General features: G+C 32.2%; 1 protein-coding gene across 1 annotated transcript; it reads left to right on the top strand.

The window, feature by feature from the left end:
* Positions 1-779: 779 nt before the first annotated feature.
* On the top strand, positions 780-1,697 carry LOC132951377 (histidine-rich glycoprotein-like). The gene has a single exon (XM_061023190.1). The coding sequence runs from the start codon at positions 780-782 to the stop codon at positions 1,695-1,697; it is 918 nt and encodes a 305-aa protein (XP_060879173.1).
* The last annotated feature ends 13,784 nt before the right edge of the window (positions 1,698-15,481 follow it).

Raw genomic sequence — 15,481 nt, 5'->3', positions numbered from 1 at the left:
ATGCGTTTTATTCAATTTTCAAACGTAGATTATTGAGGACGCGGGAAAGTCGCAAGTGAATAATGTGTGTAATTTGATATTAGGTCGAACGGTAAATCGTTGTTCGTTACACCGTCGTCGGGTCACAAAGCGTGCGATAATCGCAAGAGCTAACCAATAACCATAAAATATGTACCTAATACCTACCTATTTATTACACAAATATGAATTTTACTTTTTAGCATAATATTATTTTATAATAGTCGTGTTGTGAAATTACGCAAAACAAAAAACTGCACACAACGGTGGTCGGCACACGCTCGTATCTGACCACAGACGACGGCGGCGGCGGCGGTGGGTATGGGTCGGTGGATCGGTCGGGTTGTGGGTCGATCGGGCTTCGGGTGTTTAGTTTTCGTGACGACAAAGTATAGGTACATCGCGCGTTCCACCCGATGAGTATATAGCTGGTAAGGACCTACCTATACATATATTGTGCGGCGAGGGCAGAAGGAGGGGACTTATACTCGGCACCGCGACCTGTTGCAGAGGTCGTCGGGGTCGGGGGAGACGCTATTGCAGTGCAGCAGCGGTATGGGTGAGCGGGCGCCGCGGGTGGACGTGGATGAGCAGCCACGCAGAGACGTTCGCGATTCGACCGGCTGCGGAGGCTGAACGACGGCGGCGGTGGTGGCGGTGGCGGCGGTGGCGGCGGTGCAATAGTCGTCGCCATTTTTGCTAGTGGGAGTGCGGCGGTGTATAAAATATAAGGTAAAACGACCACCGCACACTGTACAGCCATGCACTGCGTAGCGTTCAGGTGTCTGGTGCTGTTGAGCGTTTGGTGTTGCCATGCACGGGGGCACGCCCCTGCCGCGGCCGTCGACGATCCAGGGGGACTTCCGGCGGTGGCCACGCGGCCACAGCCGTCATCCGGGCTGATGATTGTGGCGCCGGCACCGCCGCTGGCAGTGTCCGCGTCCACCGTCGGCCTTGACGCAGTGGGAGCCGCGTCATCGTTGGCTTTGGCCGGTGCCCCGGCCGCAGACCTGGACACGGCTGCGTCCAAGAAGAAGAAGAAGAAGAAGAAGAAATCGAAAAAGTTCAAAAAGGGCGGCGGTTCTAGCCACAAGGAAGACCACTTTAACAAGAAGGGCAAAAAGGCCGACAAGGGGTACAAATCGAAACACTCGAATCACCACGGCAAGAAGGGCCACCACAAGAAGGAGGACAAGAAGAAACATTTTGCGGAGCATGGCGGCCACAAGAAGAAGCACCACGACGAGGGCGGCTATTACCATGACCACCACAAGGGCGAGAAGGGCGAGAAGGGGCACAAGTTCGAAGACAAGGGCGCGTACAAGAAGGGGCACAGCACCAAGGGAAAACACGAAGTACACAAGTTGGACGAGTTCAAGAAAAACAAGAAGTTCTACGACGAGCACCATGACTCGGGACATCACAAGAAGCACGGCGGCTACGAGCACAAACACGGACACAAGGAGGGCAAGAAATACAAGAAGGGCCACAAACACGCCGGACACCATCACGACCACAAGGGCAAGAAGGGCAAACACCATCACGGCAAGCACCACAAAGAGCACAAGGGCCACAAGAAGGCGGCGGGACACGACGAGAAGTACGGACACAAGAAGGACTACGCGAAAAAGGGCGGCCATGACGAGCACAAGAAATGGAAGTTTAGCAAAAAACAATAACATCTGCGCATGCGCATGAGCCAGCTTGAGTCATCGATGTCGTTGCAGCGGTCGCTGTGTCACCCTACGATGAACTTATAATAATAATGTTATAACTACAACTGCAATAGGTATAATATATTTTATAAATAATAATATTTTAACGACGTAGTACCAACTTTATAACGATGTGACGTTGTCTGCGACTGAATAAATTCATATGTTATCCTTAATCCTTTTTCTATATACTTATATCTTTTACTATATTTATAATACATATATGTATGCATAATATTATTATATTTATATACTTGCAATTTGTTTTCTCAATAATCTTTTGAAGCGTCTCTAAGACGCTTTCGTCACACACAATACTGTCGGTTCACACGTACCTATATAATTTTCTCTCTTCTCTTCGCCGCGCTCCGATCGTCGTAATATTATTATTATATCAGAACTGAGAAATGCAGTCTACAGCCCCACCTATACGTCTATACGACGCGATAAATATAATTGAAAAACTTTTTAGACCTTATTTTTATTGCCCGGCGACGACGACTTGAGTATTACTAGTCAAACATAATACATTTGTAATACGTTTTTAGACAACGCGCCAGTGTTTACATTAATAACCGTTTGTCGTTATACCGTATATCGATCTGGCACTCGAAACAACCGCCTTTAATGGTAAGTAGGTACAATATATTTTTTCTTCTGCGTTTTCATTTTCAGGTAAATTTATAAATTTATAATATTATTATTATTATAATAGAACACGTGAAGTAGGAAGTACCTCGGTCGTATTGTTTTTCTCGTCATTTTGTTATTACCGAAATATAATATTAGGTAGGTAAAAATGATACGAACTTCTTACAATTTTATTAATAACATAATATAGATTGTACTGCTGCTGGGGGTGGGCTAACCGCGCTGTATGTTTCCCTAATTTTAGCCGCTTTTTCATACGGCAAAACAGAATGACGATTTTCACAAACGAATTTTCCGATAAATCCCGAGCATCGTCTCATTCGACTCCAAAAATCACTGGATCGGACCAATCGTTATTAGGGTTTGTGTCTGTGATGTGTATACCTACGAAAAATAATTATAGTAACGCGTCATCGGCGGAGCGCAACTGTCGTCGTCGTCGTCGGTATGATATTTTAACATTTTATTACCATTAATCGTGTCAGGGCGGCCAAGAGCCGTGCATTGTAAATAATAATATATATATATTATATCGGTACACACAGCAACGGAAAAACTAAATTATTATTGTGCACGCAACATTAGATAATGGTTAGGTTAGGGTATCGACTGGAAATGTCGACACATCGATCGACGACGGTTTTTCTTTCCTTTCGGTTTTCCCCTCCACACACAAACTATTCGCACCACCACCAATAATAATATAACACAATTCGCCATTATATTATTATTATTATTATTATGCTACTAATGGGTGTGAATATCGTTTATGTTATTACGAGCCGAAAAACGACGGTTAATCGGTGAACCGAAATACCGTGACAGATCGCGTCTCTTTAGGTCAGGCGCGAGTCATTGTGTGTGTGTGTGTGTGCGCGCAATTAAAACGCATAATTTACATTTAAACGTTGCGCAACGTTTGCAATGGTTTTGTTTTCATGTTAAACACTCGGCGAGAGACCTTTTTGTTATAATATTCTTTTGATTTCGTGAAAAATATGGGGGGAAAATAATGATGATAATATACTAGGTAGGTAGCGCATACAGGCAAATTAGGAGTTGCTTACCCACCGCGCGTGTCTGCAGTGCGCAAATCCGTTAACAAGCCGTGCTTTTAACACTGTCGGGACTTGCGGTTCTAAAATCTCCATAAAACATATTCTACTGAATGTCGTCGGTTTAATGATGAAAGATCAAAATACATGCAAAAAAACCTCTCCGAAAGCCACGACAATGAACCACTAAACATCTATATAACCTACTCAAAATTATCAAAGACACACCTGAAATTGAAAACTATAATATTATAATCAGAACAAAATCAAAATGTGCTATTCGCTTTTCATTTTTATTTACTTACTGATTTAATTCGATGTTATATAAACAAAAAATACTTATATTCTATAATGTACTAAAAACGTGCAATATATAACACGCTAATATAGCGGCCAATGCCCAAGCAGTTGGTGCCTTGTAAGTTGTAATTATAATTTTAAAAAACCCTTTCGGGGTTTTATCGGGTTTTATACCTTCTTTGAATTCCGTTGTAGGTCAGTGGGTTAGTGCCAAAACTGTCCCGCCAGAGACTACTATTTCGATGTCCTTCAAAAAAGGTATGTATAAATCAAAAAAAGATCCTAGGTAAAGTAATATGACGTATTTGACGAATCTTTTGAAATCGCTATCAATAATATAATATTAGGCAGGCTTGATGATCACTCGCGGTAGTATACACATGATATAATAATATATATTACACTTTACTCGACCTCTCGATTTTAATATTATTTATGTGCATGGACATTTTAGAAATATTTATACGTCACTGCTCGTTTTTCTAAGTACAACCATGTACACATTATATAGGAATCTACATAATTATAAAAAAAACACGTACCTACCTACAGGCTATATATTTAAAAATCGTGGTAATAATTTAATACATACCTACTATAACTATAACTGTTGGTTGTATTATAATAATACATGCGAATACGTATGATATTAATACATATTATTTATTTGTATAGCAGATCCACAAGACCGTAAGACGTTTATAGGTTTCCTCTGCGAATATTTTTAATTTTTTTTTCTTACTGTTATGCAACGGCGCGGTTATTTAAAGCAATACTGGATTATGTAACGAAATATAAAATAGATATAGTTCGACGTACTAAAACGTTGTGATCAGCGCAATGAGAAAGGTCATCGATGTCTGTGTGTGTTTGACCTAACGTAATGTCAATACTCGATTGTGGCAGGGCAGTGGCGGCTTGAACTTTTTTTTTCTTGACTCACATTTAATATTTTTACACCAACCACCCTAAAAAAATTTTCACTGCTCTCCAAAAGGTGAATTCATAGTTTTTTAGTGGATAAGTTATGTCAGTTATAGGTTAATTGGTATACACAGTAAATATTATATAACCCTGTATCACCCCTGAACAATTAATAATTGTACTTATATTACATATCAATATATGCATTACATTTAGAAAATATTATATAATAATACATTATATTCTAAATGTTAAGTATTAAATGTAATATTTTCAACAATAATCTAAACTAAAAATTTAATTTAATGATATTAATTTAAAAAAAAATTCATGTGAGATACCAGTTTGTACTTTGTATGCACTAACCTGTATTTAATGAAAATTTCAAGATAATTTCTTATATATTACTTATTTTAACGGTTTAAAGTCAATTGTGAAAATTGAATGAATATAATAAAATTAATTAATGTGGATGAATTATTAATATAACCATGAACCATGATCCTCATGAGAAAAAAAGTTAACCGGCTCCAACTTAGTAAATTTGAATATTTTTTTATTGAAATAATTGGAATTCTTTTAAAATAAAAGTAAATACCTAATAATTTTATTGTTGATACATAATTACCTAATATATTTTTATAATTCAATATCTTATTGTATAAAAGTTAAAATAGGTAGGTAATATATTTAAAAGAAAACAGAGATGGGAGCAAATTCAATTTAATGCATTTTGCATAATATAAACAAAAGTTAGGTATTTTGTATTTTAGACACATAAGTTATAACTAGTGCTAGGATTTATATGAAATAAAAAACCAAAATTAAGTACATTTATATGTAATTAAAATGGCCAAAATCTGTAGTATAAAATAAAAAATATGTAATAAGAAAAATTTAAAAATATGTTAACGTGTCAAATTAAAATACAATTCTAAATCATTTTTGAATAATACAATTCATTGTTTTTAAATTCTAATCAATACTACTACAGTACTACTACTACTAAACCACCAAAATTGTCAAAATGTACGAAATATGTAAAATTAAAGCAGACATTTTACAAATTATGAAAAAATATGTAAAATTATATAAAAAAAATATTTATTTTTTATCTTTTTTATTGCAAAACATGTGAAACGAATCTACCATTTGCAATAAATAATTTATCATGTTTTAGTAAAAATATGTATTTACATACAAATCCCAGCCCTAGGTTTAACTGATAAGTAGTTCCTGGACTTATAAGCAATAAAAATCTATAAAATATGTAGATTCATATTATAATTATTTAAAAAATATGCAATATTATTATGTTTTTTACAAATTGTATTACACTACGATTTTGACCAAAAATATTAAACCATCTACCTAAATAGTGATGAACTGATAAGTCATGAAGACATTAAGTTATACATTAAGTTACTTATATATTTAAAAAAATCCCTTTAATACTTAGCACTATACACATACTTTAGCACTATTTTGGGTAAAAAGTAAAAACAACGTAATATTTTGTTAATAGAACTTATAAGTACTTACTTAAATGTAGTGAAAAAAAGATTTTATATCTTGCTTTCGTCCTGCACCATTTTTAATGTTATTCAATTTACAAGCCTTTAAATGCTTGTTCCAATTACATAAGTTCATTTATGCCTTAATTTTACCACACGCACATTTTGTTTCATTTTCATCCATAGCATATATTTTAAATGTTTACGTTTTAACTTTAAAAAAACACAAGTTTATTCACTGTAAGTTGCAACTGCCAATACTGCAGTAAAACTAAACAGTATTATTATAAACTTCAAAATGCACAAAAATTGGGTACTACCGTGGTATCTCGACTACTTTAGGTTCACAACCGTGTTATCTCGACTACCAAAATATTTCCAAGACTACCTATTATATGATCAATCGTGTTATTTCGACTGCCGCAATAAAAATATATAAAATATATAGGTTAAATCTATTCTGAATAATAATATAAATCTATTTTGAAACACGATAAAATGGCATAAAAATGTGTATAGAAAAAATTGTAATAATATAATATAAAAAATAAATAAAAAATGAAGTTAATAATTTTTTTGAGGAGGAAAGCACGTTTTAATATCCATTAAAATCTTATTAAACAGTGGATCGTTACCAAGGTTTTGTCGCCAAACAAATTCAGTCAGGTATGAATCTAGATGATGGCGAGCTGTTCCCCTATGGTTTTTGTTTCGCCACTTTACCGATCCCCAAAAGCGTTCAATTGTTTGGGTGTGTGCTCCTGTGGTTGGGTCAACAAAATTGATTGACAGTATAGTGATGGAAGCCGGATGATTTTAATAATTCGGTGTTAAGTTTTCTTATAATTATAAAAAAGTCTTTAAACATGATTCAAAAAAAAAATTGAAATTAATTATATTGTGTGAATACACATTACCAGGCACCAGGTTATCAATGTTTAAAAAATTCGGCTAGAGTTAAAATCATAAAAAAAATTTGAAGGGAGGGGTTGGCGCCCTCAGGCAAATGCGTTTTAGAAAAAAAAAAAAATTGAAATTAAAAACTTCAAACTAAAATGTCCAGAATCTTAAACAGAAAAAAACTATTCAAAATATTTAGTTCATTAATGATGGATTATTCAAAGTGCACCAGATTTTCAATGTTCAAAAAGTATATACAAAAAATTCAACTAGAGTTACATAACAAAAAAAAAAAATTGAAAGAGGGTGTTGGCGCCCGCAGGCAAATGCATTTTAGAAAACAAAAAAAAATTTTAAAAAAAATATTATTGTAGGAATACACATTACAAAGTCTATACAAAAAATTCAACTAGTCACATAATACCAAATTACCATTACGTATATTTACCTTTTTTTGGCATTTTTTGATATTACATTTCCAAAAGATTTCTTTTCCAAAATACAATTTTGCCAAGTGATTGTTCGGACAAATCCGTGCACTTGGCAACACTCCGCGTTCTTGGAGAAAATGAACAGCCTCCTTCTCGGACGATGGCAAATTAAAAAAGTTCATATTGACTAAACGATATATTTCACTAGACGTAGCGCTAATACGGAAAATAGGACGATTGTCGAATGACTGACGAAATAAAAACCATTGTACATCGAAGACAAAATTAAATTGTACATAACAATGATACAGATTACCAACTTTTAAAACTTCTTCAAACTAACTTTCCCAACCACAGGACACCCACCTACCCACCCATTAATATTTCTATGAATCACATGATTCAAATATACCTCCTTCGAGCCACCACTGTGGCAGGGTACCGTTCGACAGTCGACTCGGTTGTAGTTAGGTCCGTCTTCAAACACAATATATATACATAATACTATAGGATGTAGTATATAAATATTGCAGTATGTGCTATAGGTAATATGGCTATATAGTGTAATATAATCATCAGTCGGTAAATCTAAACAAATATAAATTTAATTAAAGTAAAATATTGTCAATTGCGTTTATTATAAAATATATTTACAATACAAAATTAATCCCACAAAGTACCTACCTATACGCTAGTTAGATCGATGAACGTATATAATAAAATAATATAGTTATTTTTATTTTTTCAAATCCTGCAAAATATACTTATACCTCGTTTACTTATAACATATAGGTATATATATGTATATTATGGACATAGATGGACCGTATCAAATAATATGTCATCAAGGCGGTCTGATTTTGTAAAAAAAAATGTAATAATAATAACACAACAATAAAATCTTTTACTTTTCATACTTGTAGATCGTTCAATCGTTGCGTATAATATAAATATAATATTATTATGTTTAAATCGAATCTGTTTAGGTCTTTCACATGCGTGATGTATGTATATTAGTATAAGAATAACATGTTTATGAATGTATAGTAACATTGTGTGCACAATATTACACTAGTTTATACATTCGAATACAATAATATTTTCATATCTAGTTAATACGCAGTGTATTACAATTGTATCATCATATAGTCTGATGAACCACTTTACGATCGACGTGCAAATTAATTATCCTATGCACGCATGTAATATAATGCTACACATAGGTACATTATTGTTGTATACGTTTAAAACCGGAAACGAAAATATTATAACACGACGCGTAATTTCGAATTGAATAATAATTATAGAATAAAAATGATTAACTGTGGGTCATAATTTGATTTATTTTTTACCGCAATAATGATTGAAAACAGGTACGCAATTATATTGTGGTAGGTGAGTATTAATGAAATATTTAAAAAACACTTTATACTTGCTTTCTACGCGTACCATGTAAGAGCCATTCCTAGAAACAGCCCCCAATGGCTTACGTGGTTTTGAAGTATTAAAATATTATTATTATTACAGTGTTCATCGATTAGTGTGAGCACTACAATGTTGTTGGAACGATAAAATACAAAATTCTGACCCCGATGATAATGATAATATTATGTTATAAGTTCTGTAATAATATATTCACCGGCTGTATTAATTTTGCATTAAACGGTCATAATGATATTATATTGTATTCTGTTTTGTTGCCATACATCACGACACAATAATATTATTATAGCGTGAATAAAATTAATAATAAATATTATAGGTGTAGGAAGCGATTTAACGAACACGTTTTTCGACTTTTATATTATTATTTTTGAATACGATTTTAATTCTTATCCAGAACTAGGGTGGAGACGGGACGGCAAAAGTTTGAGTTACACAAAACACGAAAATGCATTTAAATTTCTCCAAACTAACCATACTTTGTTACTCGTGAGATAATATTTCATGCTGCACTAACATCCAATTAATATCGTTTAATATACTACATGTTGTGTAAATAGTAATTATTAAAATATGTCAACTAATGAAGCGAGTGCGGACAAAAACCTTAAATAAAAAAAAGAACCAAAATGTTTCAAAGATGTTTCGACGAATTTATGCAGTCAAATTTATTTACAAGCTTCAAGACTTCAACCGCATTTATTATCGGCGAAGGCGAACATTGGAAAATTCACAATTAAGACTATACTATACACCATAGTTTTCCGTTAGTTTATCCTCTAAATTACACGAAATAAAATTCTGTTTAATTCTTGTGCGAAGATTCTAAAATACATTTTTTATTTGTCCGATATACCATACTATATACATAATATGTCATCATATTATATCTTGTAATTTATTGATTTCCGATGTGAATTTACTGTTGAAATTAATGGATTTCCAATTTTTATTCTGCATTTAGAGGTTTTTTTTGTGATTTTTTAAATAATTTTAATGGATTTTCAATTTGATTAATATATTATCCCATGTTTTGACTTGGACATTTTAAAAATATTTTTTTGATTATTGTTGTTTAATTTTGTAAAACAATAATATGATGAGGTACTTATAATTAATTATAATGATGATTTATTAGGCGTTCTACATGTGGTTTTACAAACGAAAGACGTGATTATCATATAAGTAAAGAATTAGTCAAAATTGCCTGCGAAAGTACCATTGTATATTTTCTTTTAAGTTTTTGAGTAATTAATTTATGAATAAATCGTAATTTTTTTAACTAACTTTTTTTACCCAATTTATGAAATAATTATTTACAATAAGTGCAAGTGATGTACTCTGAATGTTTGGTTGATTGTGGACGGGAGAAGAGATTTTCCATTGAAGGCACTTTGAAGTGGGTAAGTCGGCTTATTCGGCAAGTGGGTCACTTATCCCAGCGGCATACAACTCATAAAATATATTATAATGACTAATTGCACTCAAATTGACACAATACTGAAACGGTAAGTACGGGACTTAATGTATATAATACTATAGTAATCAATTTATTGTATGAAATCATACATTTCAAGATACTAGTTAACAATAGTTAAACATTGCTTAATGTCAAAAAACCAAAGATGTATTAAATAAAGCGACACATCTGTTTTAGTTTTGGTTACAGAATTTCAAACCAAAAAATAATATTTTATGCGAATATAAAAACGATAATCTTTCAGTATTGGTCACCAAGGCAACCAAAGTCCCGACGGACATAACGGTCATTTGAAGCATTCCAACGCTCAGTGTATAATATAATAATATTATATAACATAGAAACCTAAAGTATAAAACAGAAATTAAAAAATATCTCTGTAAAGGCATTTTTTTTATCGTTGAGTCACATACGATATTTTAATCGGAATTATTTTGACCGTTCACCACAAAATTATTGTTTTCGCGTGTATTGATTGTATGGTTATAAGTTTATGTATCAACGCAGATAACTGTGTTTGGAATGACAGCTGTGAAAGCTGAATAGACATATTTTGTCCATACTCAAAAAATGGCATTTGATGAAAGTTTTTTTTTTTTAAGGGGAGTGGAGGAGGTTCTGTGGCAAAAAGTTATCTGAACACCATCGGTGGAATAAATTCAACAGAAATATTTATAAAAAAAAAAACTCCCACAAAACAATGTTTAGTCTTCATAACTACGATAATAATGGTAAAATAAAATCATAATTTATCGTGCCGTACGACATTTAGACAGTGTTGGGGAAAATTATATAACTGATATAACAGTAAAGGTTCAAATTCAAACTAATATTTGTTTAAAAAAATATTCTAAAATAATTAAAAAACTTCTAATATTTAAGTAAAATCTGAAGAGAAATTATAAACAGTTTATTTAATACCATCTAGTACAGTCAACTTTTATGAAAATAAAGGTATTAAAAAATACAAAAATAAATCGAAAACAAAAACTAATTTAATATTATATTTTTAAAGAGATGGTAGGGCATATAAACTATTGTCACAACACTGCAATATCACTGATAACAACTGATTATTTTAGGTAAACGAGATATTTCAATAATAAATAATCTATCAATTTTTTACTATCTAAAATCTAAATTATTATGTATAGTCATAGATCAACATTTAAAATTTTTTTTAAATAAATTAACACAATTTGTATTATATCAGAGGATTGTTTTGTGTGAGTTTTGCTTTAAAATATTTTACATCTAGAATAATAAATTAATAATAAAGAATAAAATTATCACAATATTATCATTTACTTATAGAAAATTTACTATGTATACCTTACTACCATAGGGCATTTACTTATAAAAAATAAAAATAAATCTTTACATAATATTATTCAAGTGAGATAAAATATGTTTCTGACAAGATAAAGATAAATTTCATCCTTTTCTAGAAAATATTATTATTCTAAAATCGTTCTACTATAATATATTCAAAACCGATGAATTATGGAAAAAAGTTTTGACATAAGATCTTGTAATAATATCTTAATAGACCAACAATTTTATGTTTATCAATAACTAATTTCTAAATTGGCTCACATTTTATCGGCACTTTAAAAATAACAAACTAACATAAATACAATTTAGAAATTAAAAAAAAATAAACCAATAATTGTGCAGTATTTTTTATACTCATGAGTTACCGTATTTAACACAGAAATACGTCAATGGTAAATAATAATATGCTATTATATTATAATTCATATTTTTCGTTTATACGTTTCACACAATATATTTACAAACTTAATATATCTATATAGTAAGTACTAACTACTAAGTAGGTAGGCGGTATAATATATGGCAATAAAAGCCTCATATTAATAATATGTCATAAAAAAATGTTCCTCTCGAGTAAAACTCGAATTCATGAAATGTATAGCTAAGCAGTTACGCTGTTTTTCATCATCACTACATCTTGATGAAAAACGATCGCTAGTACAAATAACATGACTTCGATTTTTTTGTTTTTTCCAACCACCCCGTGTAATGGGACGATTTTTCCTAATAAGCAATAGTGGGCTGCAGGACCTGCCTAAATGCGAAGAAAAACAATTTTCAAAAATTTGGAATTGGCACTTTTGTTTTCACAGCACCCCTTCGATTTTCCACGAACGATTTACACGCACGCGCTCATATGCATTACACACACGTACGCACAATATACGTAAATTCGTGTGTGTGTGTGTGTTGTTTAACTCATATATATATATAAACGTTTTATCAGGGTACACCTACATACGGATTTTAGTTTCGTACGTGATATCACGTATCTGTCATACCGGGACCATACCAATACATTGTCTATTGCAAACTATTTGCATAAATTACCCGTGTACATTAGCCGGTGAATCGCATTTCGGATAGTCTTGTAATTCCGTCGTCGGCGTCGGAGTTTATTTTAAATCCCCGGGCAACGAACTATTTCGTTAATATAACATTATATTATCTATTACGTCCTCGGCTGTCCTTGGTCCTAAGTCCATACGCACATAATATGTGTAAAGTAAATAATAAAATATTAAAATATAAATACTATATTATGCAACATCACGCGTGGTCTATACGATTATTATAGTTTGCTGTCGACTTGTTCGCATTCTATTGTTAAAAAAATTTTAAGCACGCGTAGAATTATCAAACCAAATATTATTATTATATTATCATGATAATAACGATCGTGTGATTTAATCAAATTAATAAAACGACCAATAGTAACAAGTATAGATAAGAAGCTTAGAAATTAGATCAATATACTTTGGATTAACATAAATAAGTACAAACAAATTGGTAAAAATGCAACATAAAATAAAATAGGTTTTCGGCGTCATCTGGGTGTGTCTATGAACAGAAAAATTCAAAATTTGCAGAAAGAATGTATAACACAAAGTCATTGTAATTGGAGATTTGTTTTAAGTACTTTTTGCTGTGCGTTGGTATCGGTACTTATGTAAAACACGAAAGTGTAACGGTTATTAAAAGCAAGGGTGTTAAAAACGGCACAATTTAATAGATGGATAGCATCAGCGTTACCATAAATTAGTTTATAAATAAAATCCATATAATCAGCTAATAATTCACGTCTATATAGAAGCTATATATAGAGTAAGAATGTTTAAACGGGAGATTCTACATTTTTTCGTATAGTCGTGGTGATCAATATACCTGGTTAAATTAAATTCAAAGGCCTCATATTTGAGAAAACGGATTTGTACGCGTTAAATAAAAATATCAATGTCAGTTTTAGAATATGGACTCCGAATAAGCGACACTTATAATATTTTGAGATAGATATCCGACCAAGTGCAATATCATATTGTGTTGTGAAATTTATATTTTTTATCGTAACGGAACTCGTGTGTTCTATTCCAGTGCCGCTAAATCGCTTAAATATTACATAATATGATCTACTTACCCGTAGGAATGCGACATAGGTACTGCGAATAGATTTGTGTTTACGTATGTCGAAAATCGGGAGGTTGGAGTGGAGCCGTTAACCGATTATACCAGCCGCGCACTTTCGGCATTTGTAATATATTTTATGCCTACGTATTTTCTCGTAATCATCGAAGTTATGAGATATGCGGATGCAACGGTTTGAATTCAAACCCTTCTATAGTGGTTATAGTAGGTACCGTTCACCATTTGACCGTACGAATTGTATGCTTGATTGTATGCAACTTACCTGCAATGTATTATAATATTATAATGATGTTTTTGTATAATATTAGCAAAATTAGCACGTTAACTATTATTATAGTATTATACACACCGACACACATACACCAACACACACTATGCACACGACATGATGCTATAATAATATGACGACCGTTCGTTATAAATAATATTTATAAATTACGATTTATCCAGAATGGCAATCTACTTAATAAATTATAATATTTATCATTCGTAGGTATACATTCCAATAATAAAACGGCGGTCTGTATAGGCAATTTAGCTACGCCACTGTCGTGGTTAAAGTTTTCAGATATCTCATAATATTTTTTATGAAAGTATTATAATAATTAATATTGTATAAAATAATATTCATAATAATAACTATTATGAATATTATTATCTACTACGAACGCGCATGTGTGCTTTCGTTATCCTGCCTAAATCATCCATACATAACTTCAAATTCAAACGAAAATCTCTCTCCGCCGCCGTATTATACATTTATTATACCTATCATGGTGAACTACAGCGCGTGTCATAAAATCCACGATACAGGCGGTTCATACATGGTTTCATTGAAGAATAACTGGATGTTATGCCCTACACCAAACATAATATGATGTTTATTGACCTGAATTTAGTACCTTAATATGGACAGTTTTATACTTTATTTATTTTTTTTATTTTTTTGTGAGTCGTGGATAGATGAATAAGACCCCAGTTTGAATTGCACCAGGGCCCAATTACTTCAACCTACCACGGTATACTGACTACAACACAGCATAATACATCAATATCACGTCTCGAATTCAGAGACCCAGTTTGCTCAATTAAGGAAGTCATTACTGCCCACCACAAGGACGGTGTCTGTGTGGTAAAGTAATAATAATCATATTATAATATATATGTACATAATACTAAGTTTCAAATTGTTAGGCTTAAACCATAATATAAATATATTATATTTGTAGGTATAATATACTGTGAGGTAATTCACCAAGCGTACTCACCCCCATTGTTTACTTTAATAATGACAAAATCATTGGTTCTCGCTTGAAATAAAAAGAAGCTGATATTGCCCATACAAGACACTTTTCAAATGGAATAAAAAATCTAAAAATTACATATTGCAGTATACTCAAGTATACTCGAAAATTCAAAAAATTAGAATATTGTTCAATTCATTGGTTATGCAAAATAGAGATGAACATGCTTGCCGAATTTATCTGTATAATATTATATATTATTATGCCAAGATGCGATTGCAGAATCCAAATATTTAGATACTAATTTCTTGCCGTATCAATTTTAATTC

Source organism: Metopolophium dirhodum, chromosome 8 (genome assembly GCF_019925205.1).
Source record: "Metopolophium dirhodum isolate CAU chromosome 8, ASM1992520v1, whole genome shotgun sequence".
In the NCBI taxonomy this organism is placed as follows: Eukaryota; Metazoa; Arthropoda; class Insecta; order Hemiptera; family Aphididae; genus Metopolophium; species Metopolophium dirhodum.
This window is presented reverse-complemented; position numbering and strand designations above follow the sequence as displayed.